The sequence below is a fragment of the Branchiostoma belcheri genome, unplaced genomic scaffold, assembly GCF_001625305.1.
Source record: "Branchiostoma belcheri isolate BF01 breed outbred unplaced genomic scaffold, Haploidv18h27 scaffold54, whole genome shotgun sequence".
NCBI lineage: Eukaryota > Metazoa > Chordata > Leptocardii > Amphioxiformes > Branchiostomatidae > Branchiostoma > Branchiostoma belcheri.
Window position 1 is genome coordinate 1,751,030 of NW_017804176.1, and position 27,779 is coordinate 1,778,808.

At 38.4% G+C, this 27,779-nt stretch overlaps 2 protein-coding genes across 2 annotated transcripts; one reads left to right on the forward strand and one right to left on the reverse strand.

Moving 5' to 3' along the window:
- Positions 1 to 160: 160 nt before the first annotated feature.
- On the reverse strand, positions 161 to 23,168 carry LOC109481109 (testis-expressed sequence 11 protein-like). The gene is made up of 32 exons (XM_019783588.1): positions 22,974 to 23,168; positions 22,039 to 22,170; positions 21,556 to 21,689; positions 21,126 to 21,210; positions 20,543 to 20,622; positions 20,309 to 20,389; positions 15,716 to 15,847; positions 15,341 to 15,421; positions 15,047 to 15,132; positions 14,791 to 14,848; positions 14,592 to 14,673; positions 14,407 to 14,420; positions 14,125 to 14,209; positions 13,818 to 13,899; positions 13,231 to 13,382; positions 12,806 to 12,891; positions 12,440 to 12,580; positions 11,729 to 11,831; positions 11,443 to 11,543; positions 11,062 to 11,147; positions 10,842 to 10,892; positions 10,661 to 10,698; positions 10,315 to 10,392; positions 10,029 to 10,099; positions 9,671 to 9,787; positions 9,356 to 9,443; positions 2,869 to 3,015; positions 2,342 to 2,450; positions 1,878 to 2,001; positions 1,502 to 1,572; positions 1,145 to 1,238; positions 161 to 794 (listed from the first exon to the last, which is right to left on the reverse strand). The coding sequence occupies exons 2-32, from the start codon at positions 22,085 to 22,087 to the stop codon at positions 723 to 725; spliced, it is 2,778 nt and encodes a 925-aa protein (XP_019639147.1). The 5' UTR covers positions 22,088 to 22,170; positions 22,974 to 23,168; the 3' UTR covers positions 161 to 722.
- On the forward strand, positions 17,544 to 26,247 carry LOC109481153. The gene is made up of 9 exons (XM_019783655.1): positions 17,544 to 17,580; positions 23,624 to 23,773; positions 23,940 to 24,066; positions 24,319 to 24,468; positions 24,637 to 24,748; positions 25,041 to 25,171; positions 25,273 to 25,327; positions 25,503 to 25,560; positions 25,800 to 26,247. The coding sequence occupies exons 2-9, from the start codon at positions 23,625 to 23,627 to the stop codon at positions 25,927 to 25,929; spliced, it is 912 nt and encodes a 303-aa protein (XP_019639214.1). The 5' UTR covers positions 17,544 to 17,580; position 23,624; the 3' UTR covers positions 25,930 to 26,247.
- Positions 26,248 to 27,779: the final 1,532 nt, after the last annotated feature.

Sequence of the window (27,779 nt, forward strand, 5' to 3'; positions counted from 1 at the left end):
AAAATCTACCCCTAAAGGTTTTGGCAGTTCAGTATACTATATTTGGCTGTATATATACTTAATCTAGTAATAAGCAGAATAAGTGTGAGTACTTATGTATACATCTATAGCTCCATTAATATGTAAAAGGTATTTCTTTATGAATTATGGCTACACACAATCATTAGTGACTTTTTATTTGTTACTTAAGAAGCAAATACTCCTATTCAATTCTGCTTACATAAGCATAATGAAATGCAGAGAAAAGCATTTTATAAAATTTATGTTATTTGTTACATATATTACAACCTTAAAGTCATTAGTTAAGGCCATTTGCAACATATTGTGAATGATTAAGTATGAATGTTTATAACTGAATTCTTTTCAAGAAACTTTAAATGTTAATATTTCCTGCATCTAGAAAATGCAACAATTCACAAACTTAAGTGTGGCTGCAACAATCTGTCCATTGCATGAGTTCTATGCAAAATGTTTTATATCTTACCTTGCCACATTAACTTGTAAAAATATAGATATTAAAAATTACAAACGGCAAAATAAAAACCTGAATATTGAAAAACATTTTTCTAGCAATATCAAACTCAACTGGCCATGGTTCAAATGAACCATGATATGTATAGGCAGGAAGATATGATTTCAAAAGGATTGCGCTGCATAAATTATTAACTGCAAGATGCTTTGACTTTCATCAAAATAGAATTATCTTGGCTCATAACATTTGGTCACTCTTCTTTGTTGGAACGTACTTTCTGTGCTTCAATCTTGGCTAAGACCTCTCCATACACGGTAGTCATCTGCAAGAAAGCATATCGATGTTTTGATTTTCAGTAAAACAATTTTTAAACGCTAGAATGCAATGTCTCTCATCAACATCACTTCATCTGTATAAATATATTCTATGGAGGAATCTTTATTCATAGATCATACATTAAATAAGCTCTTATCAACTCCATCCATGATAGCTACATTTCGAACAAAACTGATATGTGCTGTTCTGAAACTTTGCTATAGGATTTGTAAACTGTACACTGAAGTATAACCTTGTACCACAATCATGAAACTAAAACAAGTCAAATGTTTATAATGATAACTTTTCACCATATAGACTGATGAATTCTTTTTGAAATTTTGAATGAAATATTACCTGGGTGTCATAGTGTGTCCGAAGGCTTGTAAGGTGCTTTAGCAACTTCATACTCATCCCACACCAATGTTCAGCATCTACATAGTGGCCAGCACTGCGAAGAACAGAATAGATACATTACATGTACGTTCCAGTTTCACATATCATATTTCTCCAGGACCTCTTCTTCTGGTGTCCAGATATTTGACAATCTTGATAATTATTTCCTGTCTATCACTGAATCAGATGTAGTTACTTTTTTTTTTCAAAGAAACACATGGGCTGGCCATTTACACTGTGTCAACAGTGATACAGGTGTAATTGCCATGGTACAAAATGTATCTATAGAAAATTAAGATGAACACCACACCAACAAACCTAAGTAAATGGATGCCACAATTCCAGGCTTTGGTCATCAACCACAGAATCTCCATCTCAGGATAACAGCCCTAGTAAAGGAAGAGTAAAGAGTGGTTAAGACAGCAGGGGCAGTATACTGCTGTGACAGTTACTGTAACAGTTACACAATAATGAACAAGGTCCACAGCAGAGACTCCTAGCATTTCACTGTTGATATTCAGACATGTTGATATTCAGAGTTATAAGATATGTAGTGGGTAACTGAAGATGATCATTGCAGATTATCTGTTACTGTACAAAAAAAATAAAGAATATGAGGAAGCTACTACAAATCGTCTTCATGTGAAATAATTACCTGTAAGACATGTAGATTGTATCTGGATCTATGCCCCACCTGTGACTTGTTGTCTATGATATCCAAGGCTTCTTTATAATATCCCCAGGCTTCCTCTTTGCTGCTGGGGTCAGAATTGGACCCTTTGTTCAGGACCAGCTGGATCAAACTGTGGAATGCTTTACTGAAATCAGAAATACCATGGGGTTTAACTGTAAAATCTATGCTAGGGGGACATGTCAAATTATGATGTCACATTGCCAAGTAAATCAATCAATGAATGTACCTCAGGTGCTCAGGAGAATATTATAGTGTATATTATAGTATACTACAATATAAATATTATGAAATGCAACAATTTCAGGTGAAATGAAAAAGATGCTGACTACAGCACATGCAAAAAAAAGTTCACTTAATTAAAATGTCAACCTTGCTACAGCGCAAATGAAACATCCATAATATTTTAAGTTTTATTGTTGTACAATATCCAACAAAGACTATTTCATAAGATGTACTTCATGTACCTGCATTTAGTGAAGTCTGTGTTGGGTGTCTGTAAGTGTCGTTTGATGGCTTCCTTGAGGGCCTTTACACTGATGGTGGGCTGGGCTGCAGGGGCTTCTTGGGCTAGTGCTGTAGATCAAGGTACAAACATCATGTCATAGCTGTGGATAAAACAACTTTAACCATCAATTATAGGCACAGTTACAGCACGTCGGCAAAATGTACTGGGCCTGCGCGAAACCCTGATTTTGCACAGTTGGATGTTTGGTCAACATTGCATCAGAATTTTGCCTGTTGCAGACGCTATCTTTTCCAACAGAACATTTGGAAACTGCAGACGGGATGTTAAATATGAATACGACCTTATATGAGACATTCTGCCGAAGTGCTATGCACAATACATTACGGGTTTTGCGCAGGTGCGGTAAGTTCTGCCAATGTGATACATGTAGCCTGGTTGCCAGACCCATAGCACCCTGCACACCAGATAACTTTGAGGCTAGTGTACTATGGGTCTGGCATCCAGGCTAATCCACACGTCCCTCACCTGCCAAGGTCTCCAGAGTCTTGGCGTCTGCCTGAGGCATGGCCATCACCCTGTCCACCAGCTGGGCTAGGTCAGGCTCTCCCAGCTTCGCTTTGGCTTCAAACTCATACAGGCAGAGCAGGATGGGTGTGCTGTCACCTGTACAGTCTGGTCAACACAGGGATTCTCTTTCTTAGGCTGACACAGATTTCATACATTTCAACAAATGAAGTAAGATTATGTTACATTGTACACTGTGATTTACATTGGAGAAGTACACACACACACCAACTAGCCAGTTGTAGAATTTGCTTATGCTACATGGCCTATTGAAATGTAACTTTGGATCTACTGTGTTGTACAGCCTAATTTATAATGAGGAATTTTCTCATTTCTTTCCTACATTGTGCAGTGATTTGGGTATGAAATTTGTTAATATTGAGGAGTAACACACCAATTCTATACAGGGTAGGTCTTTCACATTGCTAATCCAGGCTAATAGCTAGACCAAGCACGTTGCAATCAAATTCTTGGAATTGAGTTAACTTACTATCTGTTTGCTTAATGAATACTGCATCAACAGCTGAGAGGACTACAACTTCAAGCTTAGGATTAGTACAAAAACTAAGTAGAGAATCTATTACATAGATAATAGGATATGTGAAGCTCTACATTGTTAACCAGAAAAAAACATAAGGATGTCATGTATGTGAGGTCTTTCTGATTTATATTCAGAACATGATGTAAACTATGTTTCTTCTTCTGGACCAAATCGTATTATCGTCCTTCTTCTCTTTGGCCCTTTATACAAAAATTCTATTTCAAATTGGTGAGTCAGTTTTCCTGATATTGGATCAAAATATCAAAATTTCATCACAGAAATTGGCTTGTTCATCAGAGCCAAACAAGTCAACCAGAAACTACAAAGGAGCGCTAATGCATGCATGTAGCGAACTGCCCCAGTATTTGCCGGTCTGGATTATTTCATGTAGGTAAGACTGCAAAGTAATCAGTTACAGATTTCTGTGGACTTATGGTGTAATGAAAAAACCCTGTTGTTTCTTGGCAACTGTTATAACAAATGTGTTCGACTCATGTTGCTACAGAGGAAATTGTCAACATCAGGAAATTTGATTTCATAGATTCAAATACACTATAGCCTTCAAAGGAGAACCACAGCTAGCAAAATTAACTGAATCCTTTCTACTTGAGGGAGCAAAAACAGTGTGACTGTACATGTAGGTATATATAAGTCAGAGAGCAAACTGTGCAGTTGAAGGATTTGCAACCCCGGGCACTACAGCTACAACTGAGACTTCCTTCAGTTCAAGTCTACTTTGAACTTGGATTGTCTTCGATCAGGTGGGCTGACATTTGAGAAAAGGTGACTGTGTCTGGATACAGTTCTTCAGGACATTCATTTGTTTCTTGGTAAGTCTGTCTTTTTATCAGGGGGGTTGGGGTTGCACGTTCTCTCATATATTGACTCTCTAGCAGTGGTAAGGGGGCTATGGGTGGAACTCTCTAGCACTTGCGACCTTGCGCTGCCAGCCCCAAGTACAGACAACTGAAGCAACAGGAGCTAATCTTCACATTTGCATCAACCTTGTCTTGACTTGTCTAACTTTTGTTTCCTTTGGACTATAAAAATTTTGTCTTCACTTTATTTGCATACAAGTATCAATCAAAAGTTCGTGTTTTAAAACCTGCTGTCTTCGAGATCTCTCCATTGAAAACGTGGAAAAGTAGTGGCACCTGAAACATCTGACCATTTCCAAATCCAGTTGCTTGAGTAACTGTTTTTTGGCATATCTTATTTCGGGATGTCTACCCTTCATCGACATAACCTCAAACACTGTTTTGAGGTTTTAAACGGCTGATTAAAGCTTAATTTGTACTAAAATCGTCACGCATGTACATGTGTGTGTGTCTAAATCCCTGTCTCCGATATTGGGCCCAGTTGAACAGGGTGTTGGGTCGAGTTGACCAAGAAGATGGGCCGAGTTGGTAATGGTCAGAGTCGTCCAACATCCGATATTGTCAACCAAAGCTATGTTCAGAACTGTTCTGGATATGTTTGTAACTGATGACCCACTATTTTGCTCATGATTATGGTTGTTAGCTGTTGGGAGGCCAACTTCTGATACTAGAGATAGGTGTTAAGTTGGATTTAGTTCTCAAAGTTTGCCCCAAGTATGCAAGAACATACACAAACTCTGTTCATGCCTACATGGCTTGGGTCACCTGAAAATTACTTCCCTGTTGCCATAGAAACAGAGGATTTAGATATCAAGGCTAATCAAGCATCCAACTACATGTACATGTACATGTAGAAGGAAGTCTGAACTTGAACACATTTTAAGCAACAGGTTTAAGTGCTTTACTGGGTTGTAGAGATTAAGAAGTCAGATTTACTGTTACAGTAACTGTTGTATAATTACCCATTGAAGTGAAATCAAACATCACAAGGCCATTTCCTACCTTGAGTAAAAAGTTAACATTCCTGTCAGTCTTGAAGGTGGCATACAGTTGCTTACAATTCCACACAACATTAATAACGCTAAAATTGTAAGGCACAGTATAAGCAACATTTGTCAACTTGAAATATAAAGAATCTAATGGATAATGATCTCATTAAAGCTGATCATTGATCATTAAAATGTTGGCTGTTGAAGGTGTTTAGTATGCAAATCCTGACAGTGGTGTGTGATTTTGCCTATTTAGGCATTCGGGACATCAACCTATTGCGGGAAAAGTGGTTCTTGTCAGCTCATCGACGAACGCAGCTTGAATCAGGAGAGGCACACAGAACAACCTTTGTTCCACACAACACCCGACTCCAAATAACTACCCAAGGTACGCTTGATTACACATTGCCTAACAATTAATGACTTCTATGGCTTGTAGGCTATACAGAATGAGACTCTGGTGAATTTAATTAAATTCAAGTTGCCCATGCATAGCACCCGCTGAGGTCAAACAGTGTATATGTATATATTACATGTGTATATCTAGTGGATTAAGAAATTTTGTTTACTTCTGTTATGTTTTTTATAGCATCAATGATAGGTTTTAAGGCCACACCAATTTGATTTGTTGGTTCTTGGCCCCCAATGACCTGCAAACTTCAATCAAATCAATATTCATTATTTTTTAAAATCCAATTTAATAATCATTTTCCCCCAAATCCAGGGGTTAGACGTGCTTGCATCAAATACAAGTCTTTTTTTTTAAGCAAGATTTTTACGGCTGGATGCCCTAACACCCAAACCCTAGTAGGGCCCAGAATCCCTCTACTGTAACTGAGGGGGGAAAATATGTATCAAGTGCCTTTCCCAAGGGCACAACCTCTGGGTGCATGTCTGGATATGTCTGGGTCCAACCCTGGGGATTTAACCTGGGTCTCCTTGCTTGACAGTCGGATGCTATATCCAATACACCACACCGACGCCACTTCATTATGGTGGCTAAATTAGGGGTGGCAAACACCAATTGTCTTTTGTTTCAATATTGGTATATACAAATAACATATGCGATACCTATTTTTCTTTCATGTTACAGAAAATGTCCAACAAGCTGAAGAAACTACTGGTTCTCCTACTCATCATACTGAAAGAAACTACTGGACCAAATGTAGCCAGGTGCAGCTGCATCACTTCACCCTGTGTCTGCAGGAACATGGGCCTCACTTCAGTTCCTCAAAATCTACATGGGACTTACATCTTTAGCCTTGACTTAAAAGGCAATAAGATCACAGCCATAAAGAGTTTCTCTGATTTTGCAAAATTCAGGAGACTGACAAAATTATATCTGGACTCCAACCTTCTAAGTAACATTCAGCCTAATAGTTTCTTTAATCTACCAAAGCTGCAAGAGCTCAAGCTGTCATCTAACAGGATAGCTAACATTCAGCCTGGTAGTTTCTCAAATCTACGACAGCTACAAATGTTGCAGCTGCAATCCAACAACTTAACTAACATTCAACCAGGTTCCTTTGCAGGGCTGCTACAGCTGAAAACGTTGTGGTTGCACTCAAACAAGATAGCTAACATTCATCCAGGTTCCTTTGCAGGGCTGCTAAAGCTGCAAATGTTGTATTTGTCCTCCAACAAGATAGCTAACATTCAGCCTGGTAGTTTTTCGAATTTGCCACAGCTGCGAGATCTCAGGTTGAACTCCAACAAGATAGCTAACATTCAGACTGGTAGTTTCTCACATCTACAAAAGCTGCAAGTGTTGCAGCTGCAATCCAACAACTTAACAAACATTCATCCAGGTTCCTTTGCAGGGCTGCCACAGCTGCAAATGTTGTATTTGTACTCCAACAAGATAGCTAACATTCAGCTTGGTAGTTTCTCAAATCTACCACTGCTGCAAAAGTTGTGGTTGAACTCTAACAAGTTAATCAACATTCCACCAGGTGAATTCTCAAATTTGCCCCTGTTGAAAGAACTGAAGCTCGACAGGAACAACTTATCTTACATTCATCCTGGAATGTTCTCAAGTCTGCCTAACCTCAAAAGGCTATCATTGGCCTTTAATTGCATTACTACCATTCAACCTGACACAGTCCCAAATCAAGTCTCTTCAGTGACTGTAAATAACAACCCTTGGCAGTGTGATTGCAGGATGGTACCCTTCAGGCTAAAGATGACTGCATCATTTGATATCATTTGTTCCAAACCAGTCAACTTTCTTGGGCGTAGGCTGAAAGGTATTGATCCAAAAGATCTGATTTGTGAATCACCAGACATCACAAAATTTGAAAGGATCGACAACAAGACAATGGTACAGGGGAAGAGACTCCATTTGGTCTGTGAAGCTTCCGGAATCCCTGCACCAGGCATCACGGTCACCCTCCCTTCTGGACGCAACACAACAGTTCAGTCAGGTGGGAGGGTGACTGTGGAGCTAAATGACACCGTAACAGACATTACTGCTGGTCTGTATACCTGCATTGCAGCAAGTCCTGTCGGCTCCACATTTGCCACACTGTCTGTTGATGCCCTATTGAATATGCCTACAACTACTACTGTAATGTCACCTGCAACCTCACCTCTTTCCACCACTGGTACTTCACTCAAAATGGAGAGTCACACTTACCCTAAAAGTGCTCATACCGTCTCACAATTGAATGTACATGTACCTACAAACTCACCTCTTTCTAGCACTGGTACTTCATTCAAAATGGAGAGCAACAGTTACCCTGAAAGTGCTCAAACTGTCTCCCCACAATTGAATGCAGCTACAACTGCAACTACAATCATCGCACCAGCAAACTCACATCTTTCAACCACTGCTACGTCACACAAAATGGAGAGCAACAGTTACCCTGAAAGTGCTCATACTGTGCCCCCACCTGTTCTGATTGGCTCTTTACCTCCAGAAGAACCTGTCACTGAGTCTAATCAAAAACCCTCTCTGTCTGTTCTCATTGGCTATACTGCTGCTGCAGCAGCCAGCATTGTCCTCATTGGTAGCATCACTCTCGCAATTTGTTGGAAGAGGTGGGCAAGGAACCGTTCGATTGGCCCAGACCCTGGTGTCATGTTAAACAACACCAGCACCACAGAAGCTACTGATACAGTAACAAATGGTCAAAACCAGATACAGCATCATGATACTGATGCCTGATGACTTGACAGGTTTCTCGAGACCCAGGTATACCACTTGCTCTAAAGACTACATACTTGTTTCCATGTACAATGTATCATTGTCAATCTCTAAAACCTATTTGCTATCTGCACATGTGAATGTTAGCAAATTAGTGACTGATGAGTCTCCAGTTGTGATATTACTGTTATCATGTACATAATGTATATAATCATAGCATTAAAACATAGTTTTGATGTGTGTGAGTTTTAATGAAAACATCATGTTAAAAGGGCTTTCTGGTGGTTATGTCAATAAGGCACTTTCATGACATGTAATGGAATGATTGCAAAGTGACTTATGTAGTATAAAACACTAGAGGCTACATTGTACATGTACCTAATAGTACCTAGCCTAGCCAGTATAGTTACCAATAAGGAACTTTCATGACAATGTAACAGAATGATTGCAAAGTGCCTTTTGGTTTGAAACACTAGGAGCTACATTGTACCTAATACTAGTATCTAGTCTAGTCAGTAAAGTTACATATGTAGCATAGGGGCTGCATGGAAGATACAGTCATATTGGTGCATGTTTTTATGTGAAGTATTGAATTAGATGATCTCTGTATTCCTTTTAATTTGAATGTAACATGATTGTACAAAAAAGTTATTGTACTTTTGATTTGCACAGTCAGAAACACCAGTCAGTTATCCCAGACTGTACATGTATATATCACAAACTTAATACAGCATATGATAAGTCTATGATCTCTTGTATCAATGAACATCACATAGTCACATTTAATGTAATTCACTTCATATGGTTGTTTGGAAACATGTTCTTGGTAATATTGTGATCATGCAAATAAGGATTAATTTGTATAATAAACAGAAGTAACTCAGAAGTAATGTACCTGTGTCTGATATCTTGTTGTTGCTTATTTCTCTACATGTCTCTCGGCATGTATCAACATAGAGGATGACTTTCTTCAGCATCTTCTTCTGTAGTAGAACATACAACTAGCATGAAACTTTCATTATAGATTACTGGCTTAAAGTCCATCTTTACTGGTAGACGTCAAAGTTATAGTGTGGAGTTTAAGCTTTGTTCCAACACAAGAGGGGAACTCAGCATAAATTTTTGGTTCATCTTGTCAACCAACAAAACATGACCTACTTAGATAAAGAACAGTAACTGCATCGTTGGAGAGATGTGGTGATTTAATTACCTTCTCATCTGGATCTGGGGCATTTCTAGCTGACTGCAGACAGGCTGCAGCTGCCATCAGTGCACACGTCTTCTTCCTTACCAGGTTGGCCATGTCCACGGGACATAGCGACGAAAACTAACAAACAAGATGATGATTCTTACAATTATCACAACCTGTCTTCCTTCAGTACATGGTATTTTACTCCAGCCTTTATTTGAAGATTATAATGTGCAGAATGGACCTGAAGATAACTTAAAAATGATAATTAAACACACAAACTACCTTGGCTAGTAATCATTTTCTAGAGGTAACAGTAATAGTAATGGATGGACATTTTAAGAATTAAATCTGACCTGAGACCTGAGAAAGGGCATACCTTAAAGCACATATTGAAGAACTGGTGCATCATGTTGCTGTCTTCTCCACACTTCAACCCAAGGTTCCACGCTGTAAAACATTGATATTCTATAAGCTTCATCATGACTACTGAATTAGATGCATTCTTCTAGACTTAAAAGTGTTAACAACTCCTTCACATCATCACAAATTGAGTCTAAGTAAGACTTATTTTTGTTGTTGGGCAATGAAGAACAACAGAATTAACATTACAGATGATGTATGCCTAATGTTCAATATCTAGGTGTGAACTGCATTGCTCTTACCTATTTTCATGAACCATGTTGCTTCATTGACCACACCATCCTCCTTGGTCCCTTTCAGTTCTTGGAGTTTGCTGTGAGCTTTAAAACAAAAGGACAGTCTATTACTATTATCTCATTTCTCTGTTAACTTGTCGGGAATAAACAATTCAAAATTAATTTCCCCATATGGCAAATTTGCAAAAATGAGTCATGCAATGACCAAGGAATATTTTAAGCCATTGAATTACCAGAAATAAACATACTTTCCTAATCCTTTGACAAACTACTTATCAAATGTTACTCTTACTATGTGAAGTTGATAAATGATAAAAAATGCGTTTACTTTTCAAATTAAGTCTCAGTTTACCTGTTTCAAGGTAAGATAGGATGAGGTCATTACCACTTCTGCAATGGAAGAAAGAGATACATTTGTTTTGTACACAGTAGTAGAGTGAACTACATGTAAACATGTCACTCTCTATTCATTGAGATTTACCATACAGAACTGCACAACTGGAATAAAACATCACAACCTTTTTCTTACATACCTTTGCCCTTCATATGTCCCTAAGAAGGTGAGACGAAGCCTTGTTAAACATCTGTCAATGAGGAAACAAGGGTTTAAAAGAACTATGAAACATGGAATCTGACATGGAATGACAATATGACCAACAAGTGTAGTTTCATCCATTTATATGTGCTTTACATTCTAGATACACAATGAAAAAGAGAGTAATTATCTGCAATAAAGATGTGTGGACCAGTTACCTGATAGCAGTGAGAACTTGTTGAGTGTTGTGAGAATGTTGCACCAGTCTCTCTAATGCTCTTATTGCCACGTCCCTGTTACTTTCCTAATTTGGGAATGGTTGATTTAAGAATACAGTAAGACACTTCACTTACACTGACAAAAGCCAAGGAAACAAAACTTTTGGAAGGATCATCAAATTATTAAGTAAAAACCAGCCCTATCCAAAATAATGTGTGTTTTAGACTATCTCACAGCAACATTCTTGCCATTTGACACCTGAGCTAGCTAATCAAAACAACTTAATTTAGGTATGATTAGGTGATGAAACATTGTTCTATCACTGAAGTACTTGTTGTATTTATCTAATCTAATATAATCCAAGTAGCCCTATTGCTAACCTCAAATGCAAGCTGTGCTGCCAGGCAGACAAGCCCTTCAACAGTGCTGTCTTCCTCCCCCTTTTCATCTGCAGTGCCCATTTTCTCAATGGCCTCAATGGCTGCAGAACATTCATTATCAAACAAAAAAAAAAATCATCAAAACACACTATCTCTGTCATCATCTGCAACAGTTGCTGCATTTCCTGATGTATTGAGAACAGACATTAACTGTACAAGACTACTACTAGACTAGTGCTAGAAGAAAAAGCACATTTGATGGAAGTACATATTATTGAGTACTTACCAGCATCACTGTTGCCTTGTAAAAGAGCAATTTTGAAGAGTGCATATTGGGTGTGGGGGCTGCTGGGGTCACAAGTCTCTGCCAGCCTGGCTGCCTCTAGTGCCTTGAAGATAATTGGGAAACATCATTTCAAAAATCTGTTCTGCCTAATGCCATCATAGCATCCTACATGTAGCTATTTTCAAATACCTGTCCTTGGTAGTGAAAAACTCTCACATCCATGATTATACTCTTTATTGTCAATCATTGAATGTATGTTTACCCTGTCCTTGATACTGAAAAACTATCACAACCATGACTATACTCTATTGTCAATCATTGGATGTAATATTGACCCTGTCCTTGGTACTGGAAAACTCTCACAACCATGATTATACTTCTATTGCCAATCATTGGCTGTAATATTGACCCTGTCCTTGGTACTGAAAATCTCTCACAACCATTAAATGCTCAATTGCCAATCATTAGCTGTTAGGATAGCCCTGTCCTTGGTGCTGACTTGCTATCATTATGATTTTCTTTACAGCATAAATAATCACCAATAACTTTTCCCTTAGTCAGATGTCATCCCCATTCATGATACTTCTTCCTCACTTCCTCATGTTCAAGATTGTAACTTAACATAGATCATCATTTACTGGCTCCACACAGCATCACCCTCCCTTCTCAAATCGTCTAACCCCCCTCAACTAAGGGTTTGCTTTCTGATACCTTATTATACTGCTTGAGATGTAAGAAGCATGCACTCCTGTTTCTCTCTAATTTGGCCATGTTCTTGTCCTGTCCATCACTGGAGGAGAACAAGTTCCTTGAGTAGTTGTACCATCTGAGTGCCTCTTCGTGATCATTTGCCTGCAAAAATAAGAGAACATGTTAAGAATACAAACTTATGTCAATGTATGTACAACAGGTAAGTACAGAATTCATGGTTAAGAATTCACTCCTACGTTCAAAATATGTAATTCATATATTACCACTACTAATTCACTACAGAATTCATGGTTAAGAATTCACTACTACGGTCAAAATATGTAATTCACTACTAGTACTACGCTCAAAATATGTAATTTGGCCTACCTCGTATGCATGAGCAGCCTGTTCCCATAAGAGGAGGTGAAAACGTTTCCTGGTAACTGTATCTAGTGGCCGTGTGGTGTTGTGACCTACAAAAGAGAATTTGTCAAGCATAATCTGACTAAAATGCAGTCCATGGTCCAGCTATGCATATTTGTGAAATAACAATTTTTCCATTCATGTTTTAATGAAGTGAAAATGCAGTTATATTGATATTACTTGTCTTTCAAATGAATGCTTTAACACAATCCATGGTTCCACTTGTAGCCAACCCTCAAGGATAACTTTATAATGGATGATGTGATAACAATACAGGGTTTGGCACACGTTTAAAAGACAGATTTTGTCCCTTTTTTATCTGAAGACCATGCTAGTGCAAGACAGAGATTTCTCTTGTCTCCATCCAGCAACAACCTTGAGAAACTAACCAGAAATACAGTCCTCTATAAGACCCTGTGCTGCCTGCATCTCTCTGTTGTCCAGCAGAATCCTCAGATGGAGCAGGTAAACCTTCCCCAGTCCTGGGGAGGCCTGGAACTGCTGGCTCAGCTGTTTCACCCCATCTAGTGCCAGCTGTGTCCTACCAGATCATATAAAATTTTTTTTTTTAAACATAATGTCATTCTTCTTGGTAGTCCTTCATTGACGAAGATGATTGTTGAGTGTCCTCATTCACAGTCATTAGGTTGGTAGAAATATAGGATATTGCAATTTTCTTACACACAACCAGTGCTTCTCTCACTTTGCTTACAAAGCTCTGAGGAAGGTGTCTGATAGACATTGAAACATTAAGGTGAGAGAAGTACTGGTGGCGTATAAGAAAATCCCAATATCCCAGATTACAAACAGATAAATTTGCCCAGGTAGCCAGCCCAGCTCTTTCCATAAACCCCTTTAGGGACTAAATTCTACTGTGCAGTCACTGTGAAACATTTCACTTAAAAAGGCTACCTCCAATTTTCCTTCAAACATTCAAAGAAGTGTAAAGAGGCAGAAAACTGAGGGACTCTCCTACCTCTTGTGTTCTACAAGCAGTTTGATTGTGTTGAGCGCTAGCTCCACTGTAACTTCTGGATGATGGAGGCAGTCTGTTACCGCTGTGAAAATAATGGCACCACTGTTGTTACCCAAAAATACATTCCCTATGCCTAGTAATGGCCATTGAAACAACAGTTCAGCAGCAGAATTTCCTACCACTCAAACAATAAAAAACAAAAACTGTTGTCACTTAAGTCCAACAGATTTTCTGTTGAATTTGGGTTCATCAAACTTCCAAGCTAATTAATCAGTCATTATATATCAAGAACTTGTAAGTTATGTACCTGACACAAGCCTGTTGTCCTCAACATTGTCTGACACCAGAAGGATGTGAACCTTAAGGTGCAGACCAGCAGAATGGGAATGTTCCTTGGAAGGAAAAAAGAACATAATATTATTGTACTCTTAGAGTATTAAAAAAACATTGTAACAAACTCCAACTTGGTCAAGCTAAGCTTTTGGAACTATGTGAAAACTTTACAGATATGACAAATTATCTTCATACAACATATTCTGCAAAAAAAAAAAATATGGAAAAAACAACACAATGGCGACAGTTTACTTACCGAGTTGGCCAGACCTGTGAAAATCACAAATTGACAGTCAGTCTGGAATTACATGCAATCCTGGACCTGCTATACTACAGTTTTTAATTTGTTTGTATCACAAACAAGATTAAGATAAATGGAGAGGAAATCAGTCACTCTATGGAAGTACATGTACATAATACAAGATAGTTATGATGCCCTACCTACTGCATTCAGTGCTTTCTGCCAGTGTTGCTTGCTGTCCCATTCCAGATAGGCACTAGCAAGAAGTCTCAAAGTCCTTGCCTGTTGGTGAAAAGGGACATAACTGTAATAGGCAAATATTTACAAATCACCATGACACTTAAAATCTTCAGGTTTGTGAGAGATGGAAAATTCCTCTATTACTAGTTTAAACTGTACCTGGTTCTTGCTTGATGTTGCTGGCTGCCCATTACCTTTTCCAAGTTCAAAGCTTTCCCTATAACAACAATCATAGACATCATCCATCATCAAAATGACATTTTACAGTGTGTATGATTGATGTGTATGAAGGTGAGTAATGCATTGAATGCTGCTGTACAAGTGCAATCCAATGTTGAATGAAGATTACAAAGTTGTACACAATCAAATCAAGTCGTCAAGAAAAATACTACACATAAAAGTATGCTCAAATTACCTGAGCCATGCAACAGCCTCTTCATATTTCTGTTTCTGATATGTTTCCACACCAAAGTTGTAACAAAGCATTGCAAGGAATGTTGTCTGAAAATAACATATTAACAGGAATTACATGTATATACAAACTTAAGAGTCATATTAATGTAATAGCCTGCATTGCATAAGAAGTGAACATGTAAAGTTTTCATCATTACAATGACCAAAGTAACCTCCCAACAGCACCCTCTGTTAACTGTGTCCTGCATTGCAGTATGTATCAGCAAGACTGTCTTCTACAGGACATTTTACTTACTTCTTTTGGCAACCTGGCCAGCATCTCTTTGCACCTTTGGGCAAGCCTCATGGCCACATCATGCTGTTCTTGAGCCACAGCCTATGAAGGAGATTTGAAAAAAGAGAACATAGTCCTTGATGTAATTTACACTGTATGTTGTTTCATCCATCCCCAGTGTTAATAAAAATATGAAAGTAGATTGTAGGCTTATTACTCATTGTAATATAAGTAGTAACCTTAATACAAGTGCACAAGAGAGCAAAACAATTTCAAGAGTTCACTAACAATAATTTTGTCATTAAAAAATTATGCATACTATGATTGTGAGGTCTACAAAGAAGGAATACAATTAACTTTTATACTGAAACATGATTGCAAATTCAAAATGCTTACTGATTCTGCTTGGTAGCAGAAGACTTTGAACATGTCCTTCTCAATCTCTGTTTTCTGTTTCTCCTTGTCATCCTCTGACAGTTTCCCTTCTGCCGCTGCCGACAGCAAATTCTTTGTCAGCTTTTCCAGACACTGAAGAAAAATAGAACAACATTTATATGTCACCACATAACTAGTTAATACAGAAAGTACCCTTACTATATAAAAAAAGATTTTTGTCTGCTATATCAGCTTTCATTTGCATTTTAGTACTAGTAATCAGAGTGTTTAGTATTCACACAGTCAAGATTTGACATTTTTTCAATATTTGCTGCTCATTAAAATCGAAAGTGTAATCTCTAGATCTAGTGGCTTGTATAGAGGTTGCAGCCCAATTGCTACATTGTAGTTTGACACTGGTACATGTGACCTTTAACAATGTGGATTAACAACCTACACATGTATGGGAAAACTATTTCGAGTCTCCCTTAGAAGGCAACAGCAAGATGCGCATTTGTAACAAGCTTTTCATGCAGCCTACATTTGGCTTGAAAGCCTTGAATCTACTGACATTTATAGATGCCATTCTTGACTAATATCATGTGTCATCCACAAAAGACAAAGCTGTAAAAATGATTCCATAATTAGCACAAGCAAAGTGATATTTCGGTCCTGCCTATACATGTTGTAGATCAAACTGTGACAATATATAATAATATTTATGACATCCTTAGCAACAGGGAGTAACATACATTGCACAAATGTACTACATGTACATTGGAAGTGATATAAGGGAACAAACAGCAAGCTGGCTGAAAGCTAAGGTTGACTGACTTGATGTCAATCATGATTTAGGGTTTCCTTTCTTTGAACAGGTTTGTTATGTATACTGTACAACACATGCCAATGAGTCATGCACACATGTTATTGATATGATAAAGACAGCTGCATAGGACTTCCAGTGAAAGGATTACTTCAGTTATCAATCTAAACAGTAACAAGCCCACTGAGAGGTCAATGACCTGTCACCTGACAAGTCATGTTTTGGTTCACTGCTTTGACCTGTCCACACTTTTGGATAAATGACTGTTTTACCTCAGGGAAGGGTAGGATTCTATGTCCTAGTGACCTCATTATGTCAAGGGAGCCCTTATCAGGTTAATTGTTAAACTACTTCAACACTCTTCACCAAGAAAGCTTTTGGATTTACTGAAGAATGATTAATGATGCTGGCAAAAGGAAATTTTGTGATGGTGCCTTTAGCTTTAGGAAGTACAATTTGACTGTACATCAAAACAAGGGTAACATGGCACATCAGAATTATGTTCCATATTATATATAATGTAAAGTTGCTAACTTGTTAATCATTAATGATTAATTGTATACTTGAATATGCCAACAGGATACATTAATGTACCTTATGAAGGCTACATATCAGAGAAGTCGACCTGCCAAAAATAGGCACACCAAGGACTAAACCGGTTGGGGGGCAAAACATGACCTTCTTGGAAAGCAATGTTTACAGCCATGACAACTGCAGTTCTCATTCAGCCCAATAGGTGGCAGTCCTGTTGACAAACTTTTCCTTAGTTACTAACTCCAGCATTCATAAAGTAACCTACTAGTACTCTCTGAAAATGAGGACATTATCATGCACCTGTACTTACATTTAACTTGACATGTACAAACTTATACACACATCTATTGCTGTTTAAAGCCATCTGGGGTCACAAGAGTCCAAAACTGGTGTGGTAAGAAGATTTAGGGGGATAAGGCTGTGGTTTCTGGAAGCAGGCCAAATTCTTGTGAAGACCTCTTGGCCCCAGTGGTGGTACTGAAATATAGGTTTGTTTTGAAACAGAGCTCCCTGTAACAGGCACAGAGAGGTAGGCAGAAGCCCTGGTGTCACTAGGGCACTTGTATACCTCTGCTTTCAATCTACAAAGTTTCTAAAAGCCATTCAATCATTGCTGCAGTTCATTCAAGGTGATTTAGCATTGGTGTTATACACATTGTACTGTAGACTAGTGCTTTGATTTCAAATGAATAAACCAACTAGAGTTCCCCGATCTCATACCTTCGCCAAATGATGTTAATCTTTATGACTGACAAATTATAGATTATATTATTCCCCCCTGATTTAAGAAATAGGAACCTAATTTTCATGAATTATATCATTTTATCATAATCTCAACCAAAAGACAGTCTTATATTAACAAACAATGCATTCTAGCATTTCCTAATAAATTATGCAAATGAGGTCCTGATTTTAATAAATGATGTTTAATGATGTTCACCTCAATTTGACTTTCAAATACCACAAGTATGAAATTCCAAGCAGTTATCATTACATAATTATAAAATTTTCTCATTAATTATGCAAATTAAGTCATCATTAACATAATCAATATCTCCCCGTGTTTCTCTCATTGTCAATTACCAATGTCACAAGCTTCAATTGTCCTATCATGGAATGCAGATGATTTATAGAATTTCCTCATAAATTATGCAAATTACATCCATATTTGCATAATTGTCACATAATTATATTAAGCATCACGTAAGCTACCTACATACCAAAAACCACAACGATCCGTCAACAGGTTCTTGAGTTATCCTCTTTTGAATATTTTCAAGAATATATCCCTGCAGTTCCAAAGCAAGCCGCTAGGGGGCCTAAACTCACGTCACTTCTTCCCCAGCACAAGAGCTACCTACCATCCAAATTTCATTACCATAGCATGTCTATATCATGAGATATCAAAACCGGAAGTTCAGCTGCAATACCATAACAAGCCGCTAGGGGATCCAAAATCTAATCATTTTGAGGTCTCATCAAGACCTATCCACCTACCAAGTATCAAGACAATCTATCAAGGCCTTCTCAAGTTATCGTGTTTACAGACAGACACACACACACACACAAACACACACATACACGAACGCCCCTGAAAACATAACCTTCTTGGCGAAGGTAATAAGCATGATGAATCTATCATGCAAAAACTACATTGCAGTGGTTTGAAGCCCACACTTATCTAATTGTCCCTGGTGCCCTTTGATGCTTACACAGAATTATCTCTAAGCTCAGGTTATACAACAAGCAGGTGGCAGTGATTAATGACATCAGTCTGTAGGATAACACATAGTCTCTTAATCCCCCTTACACTAGTTACGGGTACAGGTCCTGAAAACCTTCACCTGCAAAAATTGTCTTCAGGGGACATCTGGCAAAACTAGTCTCAACTAGTCTGAACGACACGACTGAACGCTCTGTTGTGACTTTGGGGCAGTCTGTCCGAGTGACAGTCAGCTTTGCGATTCAAATAATTTGTCAATAACCCTTAACTATGCATTCACAATAACAAATAGCGAGCTACATAGAAATAAAGCGACCCATAAAACTGGAACCTGTACCATGCACAAGATGATTAAAAGGGTTTTTAGGTAGATTACTGACTTGAAGGGGGAGAATTGAATTACGGCATTGAGAACCCTCGAGATTTAGCAGAGGTAATCTGGATAAATGGATTAACACAGAATTATGCAGACCTTTGGAGATTATGTCACAAATTCAAGAACCCAAACCATGATGCTGTGTGTAACACATTTACAAAGAGAATTTTCTGTCGTAAGGCCAGAATTAGATTTCATGACAAAGACGATATCTGAATCATTCTGTTAAGGGACTAATAATTGAGTACTTGTTTCCCAACAGCCTATTCTACTTACAATATTAACCATTCATGTTTTGACTGAACTTTGATTTACCAAGCTTGCAAGACAAAATGATAAGGAATCAGAAAATATCAGACCCAAAAAATATCCAGTTTCTATGGATTCCGACTAATGATGTTTGCAAAAACCACCCTTGAGTTTAACAAGCATCTGCAACAGGTGGTTCCTTCAAGTCAACCCAACCGTATACTAAACCGTACATAATGAGAAATCCAATCAATCAAGTGGTGCATGCTTTGAATACAGTGTGCACTGCGTGTATCTTTAGTATCTGGTGCAAGCTAATGTCACATTATTGCAGATCATAGATGAATGCCTCGACTAGTTACATGTCGCTAAGTGATGGTAGAAATGCCTTGAATTAAAATGCAAGGCTAAATCCCATTAAGAAACATGTCACCTACAAGGTGTGTCAAGAGCTGTCAAAGGTAAACCACGCTACCTACTGACGCAGGGGTTCAGGTAAGGGTCAGGGTGCCAAACAAGCTGACAGAGCAAAGGTGGCCACCAGGGATCTGGGACAAAGGTGAGGCTGCTACAAGTATATCAGGTTTCAGAGGCTGCACTGAGAGCATCATGATAACAACTACATTATATGTCAAAGTCTATTACTACTGGGTACATGTTTATCCAGAATTACAAAAATTGCAGCCTTTCTCTGAATAAAATGCAGTCTTTCAAGTTCTTTGATTAGGTTTTAAATACGGTATGGCGTAAGAAAAATACTTCAATTTGTATATACCATGGATTTAGGTCTGGACTTGTAAGTGACTGTGTATTTGCAGAAAGTATTTCCAAATTGCAGGAGAAAATTTTGACATTTTGCAATATTGCAGAACACTGAAATAAAGGATTTCTACCACTGTACTTACTTACCTCTGATGCCAAAGACAAGGAGTTGTCTGCCAGGGATGGGTTCCCACAGTCCAACCATGCTCTTCCAGTTTTACTGGCCATCTGTATTTTTACGAAAACGGTAATAGCATTGAAAATGGTTTAAAAGTCTTTAACATTGGCCATGCTAGACTATATTGTCAAGTTTAGAACTATGAATGACAAGGTTAAATACTTCCTCAAGGCATGTTTAACTATATGGAAAAGTTAACTAACCATCACCCTTCTCTTCAGGACCACCTCAGATCCTTCCAATGAATTGACTTTGAAGGCAAGTTGGCAAGCAAGGTGTCGCACTGTGGGGGGAAAAGTTACCATTTATATCATAATGGTCAAGATTATGTAAGTGGCAACAACTTCTTTGCAAAAAAGAAACATTAGGAAATTGACCAGTGAGATGAAAAACTTAATCCTGGCCCGATATCATCTCTTTAATCCATGATGATTAATATGACCAATAAGTGCTGCTCTTTTCACTCTACTGATTCTGGGAAGAATACCTGCTTCAAATGACAATAGACATCACAACACCAACGCAATTAAGCTATTGGGGGTATAAAATGGGCACATTCAAACATTTGACAGATAGAATTACTTCATCATGATATATATGCCCAGCAATTATTAATGAGCCTATCATTTATCATTTCGTTCTTACAAAGCCTCAAGGGCACTTGATGAATTATCTTCAACCCTGAATGTAGCAGCCTGAATTATGGATGTGATTATATTGCCAATTAGAATTTAACCTCTTACAAGTGAGCCGTAACTCTGAATTATGAACATATGAGATAATTACGTCTTGCATTTAAGTCGGTGCTCAGGTGACCCCCTGCTCTCTTTGCCACAGCAATATTCCACAGGTTGACAGCACAGTTCTGCAGCTGTAACAATTCAGTACATGCATAAATAATCATAGTCATAAGCTATATCTGAAGATTGATACAAAGGGATACACAATAGTTTTCAAGTTACAGCCACAACAATTTCTTTCCTTGGTTCAAGGACATTAAAGTAAAAAATTAACAAGATGCAAACAGAAGGGTGGGAGGGAAACTTACATCAATCATGCATATTTCCTGAAACTGTTTTCAAGCTGATATTTCAATTTATCGTGAAGTTGGTACGGTCTATGTTAACTAATATCTCCTTTCACATGGCCAAATTCTCAGTTTGCATGTATTACTTCCATCACTTGAATCATTAAGACTTTGATATGCATAACTTACCTCGGCTGAAGCAGTTGTATACTTGTCATTGCCACCGTCTATCACCAACATTTTGTCCAACAGCTCTGACAACTTCTCTGCCCGTTGTGCTGCCTTGTTTTCATCCTTGTCCTTTTCTAAAGCCTTTATAATGGCTGGTATAGAAGTAGATAATTACAAAATAATTGCAAGATGTGTATACTATCAGTACCTTTGGACATCAGTTATAGTTAAGTAGAACACATTGTAGTGTAACATATACAACATAAAATGCAGATGTGGCCCTAGCTTCTTTCTTTTGTGGGAAACTTTTAGGTGTACCTACCTTACGTTAGACCTATTTCTATGTGTACTACTTCACAAAAATCTTTTTGCAATGTTAGAATCCTAGCAATATCCGGTGTGATAAATGATGATCCGGTGAAGGGTGCCCTCAAATGGAAGGGATCGTCCTACCTGCCTGGCTGAAATGATCTACTATCTACTAATATCTATGGAACATACCTTGTATCTGTGCCACACTTGTGGAGATGTCTGATTCTGAATCCTTCATGGTGTTGAACTTGAACTTCCCTTTGCTTATACTGCTGCCCACTCAACCACACTTAATGAGAAGAACACATAGCCATCATGTACCTGAAAGTAAAAAATATATATTCCTGGAATATATCAATGTGTGTGACTGGTATGTACTTGTACTCAAGAAATGGCCATGTCTTTGAACAGTTCTAATATGATTTTAAATATTTTCATAATATGCTAAGGAAGACAGAAATGAAAATAAAACATTATAATTTATACATCACTAAAAAACAAATACAGCAGTAATTGTATTGAAAAGGGAGTCAGCATAAACCCTTCATAAAACAATTAGAATCAGTAACATGGGAGCAATATTCAATTATCTTTCTTTGTGTTTTCTTATCCTTACAAACAATTCACAATCTTGAAGAAAATGTCACCATTGATGTACAATTTGAACCTCAATGAAGTCACCAATCATTCATATTCAAATCATCAAGTCCAATATCAAATTTCTCAGAACAGAGGAAAAATCTTAAAACATGACGTTGAATTCATAGCCTTCGGGCATTCAATGAGGACTTGAAGTGTTGTTATATTTACTACCCTGTCCATTGAGTTGTCACGGTTGTGAAATTTATTGGCCTGTAATTGAATTCCATTGGCTAACAAATAATTAATATATAACGTTAAATATTCTAACAACAACAGGCCTATCTTCTCAAAATCACTTTGTAAACTTCCCCTGAACTGGCTGTACACATCGTGTATCAGTAATTAAACATAACTTCTCTAACTTTTTGGTAGACTCGATGATAATTTAGTCGCCACTAATGAACTTGCCCCCTGAACGGAAGTTGATATTTGACAGCTGTTTTGAATCGGGCAAAATGGGTGCAAAAAAAAGGACTTCCAACCTCAAATTTCACCATAACTGCGTCCAGCGTCATAATAAGGAGATATTCTTCTACGCAGAACATTTGTTGAGAAAAAACAGATGAAAACTTGAGGGGAAAAGTTGAAAGACAATCAAATCGTTCCAAGGACACCGAAAATCAGACGACACTTTCCACAGCAGACCGCCCCTTTACATCCGGGCATTTCGGAGGAATTCGCATGCGCATTGAGAGACATCCGGGCACTTTTATCTTACTACGCATGCGTAGACGTAACTGCGCAGGAGCAAAATTTTGGCGCGAAATTTGTTACGACGACGAGTTTTTTTCTGGCACTGAGGAAGTTTTATTTTACAACGTAGAAGTTTGTATCAATTCCTTCCGTAGTTAATTTAAAAACCGTACAGCGAATTTTTGTAGGTGACCTGAATGTCCACTTCTTTGGTGCATTGTTCTAAACTGCATTCAAGGAGGCTATAACACCCTCTTACTCTATTATTATTCTGAAAAATCAGAGTCAAGTTCAAGTTTTTTTCCTCATACACATATTCAATAAGGGAATATTCCGGGTAGTGCCCCTTGGTTATTATGGCACACATAGCTTGGATGAAAAAAATCCATTTTGTCACAAAAATCTTTGAAATTAGTTCCTTCTCTCTTTGTTTTCCCAGAATGGCCACCAGCCCAGCTGTGAAGAGGATGACTTTCGGTTCTGACGTTTTGTTTGGAGGAGGTTCAACTCTGCCCACAGGGTCCCCCTCACTGTATGACCCTGAACCTCTGTCTTCTGAGGGACCTGCCTATCAACTTCCATCTCATTGGTACTGCCCTTAAGACCCCCTTAACAACATCATTGAGATAATTGAGCATTGCTACATGTTTTTCACAACTACACTTTCTTGAACAGCAACTTTCAATGAAATCCTTACCAAATACTACTCAAAATCCATGCAAAGATTTATATGGTATCATTGTGTTGTCCTTAAGGTACCAACAGCCAGATGTGTTTACAGATGAAGATCACCAAAGGATGGCCCAAGGATCACTACAGGACAAGAATCACAGGACTAACCAAAAACTAACAGAGATGGAGGGAAACAAACAGCTCTCTCAGGCAGGTTCTGCTAAATGTCTTATGGTTCAAACTTAAGCCAAATGTTGGCATAGCAATTTGAAAGAAAAGTGAGTAACAATACAGGTAAAAGCAAGGATGAAGAAGACCTCAATCTTCATTTTGTAGTAATCAAAATTACTACACATTTGCTCACGGTACAGTCTGCAGTGATTTAAAGACAGAGTTTAATTCTCATTTGCCTATAATAATACCTACCTGGTATTATATAATGTTTCATACTATTCCCAACAGGCTGGTGGAGGAGAAGATGTACAGATTCTTGAAGTTGACCTTGAAGAGATGTCTCAACCAATATGTACAGAACATGACCAAGAAAGTTGCAGCCAAGGACTTGTACCTCAAGAACCAACAGCCAGCTGTCAGAAATATCAGGACATGCAGGTCCAGGTTTTCATCTTTGTTTTAAACTTCATGGTAAAAAGGATGACATTTTATACAATGCAATGGAATGATCAACTTTTTATTTATTTTGTAACAAGGAAATGTGAATATCTCATATATGTGATGGTAGAATACTGTAAATCTTGAACTATTTTTGTCATACTGCAGGTATGTGGATATGAGGAGATGAGTACTGTGCAAAGTACAGACAATTATTCTCAAGACTGTAGTGTGGAGGATGAACAACTGTTACCTGAAGCAGAGACACTGAGACAGCTGGGTAAGGACCATCCCACTCAGACTGTAGGGTGTGTTTAGTAGTTGTATTTTTCATCAACAGATTTGAAACAGTTTAAAATCTAATACATGTATGCAACATTTATGCAAAGAGTGAATACATGTATTAGTTCAATTTGTCAATGAAAAAGACATGGAGGTTTGGTGGACATGTCGAAAAGGTAACCCCAAGGCTGACAGCCGTTTTTAATTCCTACGCCAGTCAGCTCATGGTACACCTTGAGGCAAAAATTCCATGGCTTTTCCGGTAATCTTTTGGGTATGCCTCTCTGCAGATGGTGTACTCAGGGAACAGATGAACGAAGAAATTGAACACTTCCGGTCCAACCTGCACAGCCTTCTGACAGATCACTACCTCAGGCACCGCTACTTTCTAAACAGTGGGAACCTATCTTCAGATTCTGAAGTAGGTACAAGTTAAACATTTTTCTGCACTATTAGCATTTGTATAATGTTAGCTTACAAATTGCATGGTATAGAGTGGAAACATACTGTTCTATTATCCAGGTGCCATATGGACCACAGTCAGCAATCCCTATGAGTGACAGTTTGTGCAGTTCAGGTGAGAACAATTACATCTACCAGCACTTAGTCTCTCTAATACAAGGTTTCAATATGTAATGTGTACATTAGTATCTGGGATTTTAAGTGCTTGTCTCTTTTTCTTTTGAGTGCAAGTGACAAGTCATCATGTACAAGTCCAGCACTATGATAATACATTGTGCCTGTTTGCATAGGGTCAGAAGCATGTACAACATCAGAATCACAGGCTTCAGACAATGAGAACAGATATGGGTAAGGAAAATTAATTTGATCAAGCTTTTTAGAATTTAATTTTTTTTTTAAATGATTCTTATCATTTTGAAAATATGTGCTGATAGTTACATTTGTATTACATTGCTTTTATATGTTGAATGTATAAAAACAAATCTAGCCAATAAATTCATGATAGATTGTTCCGTTTTTCCATGTAGTATATCAGTATATTTTCAGCTATGATATTGCACAATATATGTGTTTTACACTTCTCATAGCATTGACATACCAGCCACTGTACCAGACAGAGGGCAAGAAGAACATCTGAAACAGCAGTATCTCATCTCCATGCTCACTTCAGCCAGTATCATCACCAATGCATTAAGGAAGAAAGAGTACTCTGTTTGAAGACCACCACCATAATGTCATAGAAATCATATTTAAAAGACAATGAATGTTTTACAGTTCACATTATCTATTAAGGTTTCAAGTTTAACAGTTCACGACAGCATGTTTCCATTCTATACCATGAAAAAAATTATGGAACTGGTAACTTTATTACACCCATGATTTAATAGAATAACAAAACTAACTGAATGTTCTCTATTCCAAATTCATCAATCATATAAAGTCATCTTGTAGACAGGTATATTAATATATTTATCTTGGACATGTTTCCAGTTCTGCCATTACATGCAAAGCAAATAAAAAGTGCCATCGTTTTTGTTACTAAGTGTATCTATGAGCATTATTACTTGAATCCTCATCTTCAATATAATGTTTGGAATATTCTAGATTTAGACTGAAGTTCATGTGTCACAAATATTGATGTTTTTTTCTGGGAGTAGACAAGTTCAATTCATTGAATGCTCGTGATCTTTCTGAACTTGAAGTTAGTTCCATCCGAAGCTTAGAACTATTGAAAGTCTTCTAGACCAATGGCACGGCGCAGTGTGGCGGTAAATGCGACTTTAATAGTACAGTGAGGCATTATATATTGAATGAATGAATGAATGAAAGACCTTTATTGTACGTTTGTGCTCTAACAAGCTAAGTACAGGTCATGGATAGACAAGGAAATGGATACAGCAATGATACTTAAACTATACATACTAATGTGATCTACTATTTACATTGTTCGACTTCTTCTCGCTTCTTGACACAGTTATAGATGTACGAGCATATAGAATTAGTGATATTGAACATCATTGCCGGTCCCCGACGTACACCAACTACAATGTACACCCACGCACTGACCCATCCAGACCACTTGTCAGTGAATGAGCCAGTCAGTGGTTCCTAGTGATTGGATGCTGGGATTGTCTCTGACGTTCTTGACAGAGTCTCTGACGTCTCTGTGACAGTAGCGTGCACGTGCGTGTGATCTGGTGGTAACTGAGGAACTCTGCCTCTTGACCCTGAGGTCGAGAGAGTTCCGGAGTCCTGGTCGTTCAGTGTCGCTCAAGTGACTTTTAAATACTAGTACCGTGATGCTACTGGAAAGGCGGTTAAGCCACGGTCCTCTGTTCATTGTGCTTGTACAAAGTACACTCTATATATACTGTAGTGTCTGTCTCTCACCGTGCAAAATCCCCCGTTTCCGTGTGAGAAATTGCCGCACACTTTCCCGGATATTTTAGGTTTCCGGTAGAACCCGGGGGTTTCCGACCTGCACACGAAACGTGTCCAGTCCCGTACATGTCCAGTACACTCCCGGAAATGAACCACTTTTTGTGTGCAGGTCGTGTACTGGACGTTATATGCCCGGACACGATCCCTGTACATCCCCGTACACGGCAGGAAATGGCCGTGCACCGCTCCGTGCGTTGCTGGAATATGCATAATTTAGCGGCAATTATCACCTAATTATTCTCCACACGGCAGCGGAAATTCGCCGTGTACGGGTCGGACACGCCGGTACTACCCCCCCCCCTCCCGGCCACAACCCACCCCGCTCTCGGGACCAGTTGCTCCCGTTCCCGGGACCCGTTGCTCCCATTCCCGGGGCCCTGCTGTTCCCGTTCTCGGGACCCCACTGCACCCACTTCGGGGACCCCCCTTCCCGCTCCCGGGGCTTCGCTGCCCGGCTCCCGAGAAATCGCTTCCCCCGCTCCCGGGACACATTTCGATGTTTTAGGTACACATTTCATTCATAAAAAAAAGTAATACATGTTTATACTTCATTCATCGTTTTATTGGTATAAACAGGATCGCCATTTACAGACTGACAAAAATAACGCTCTATGTATAGTGTATAC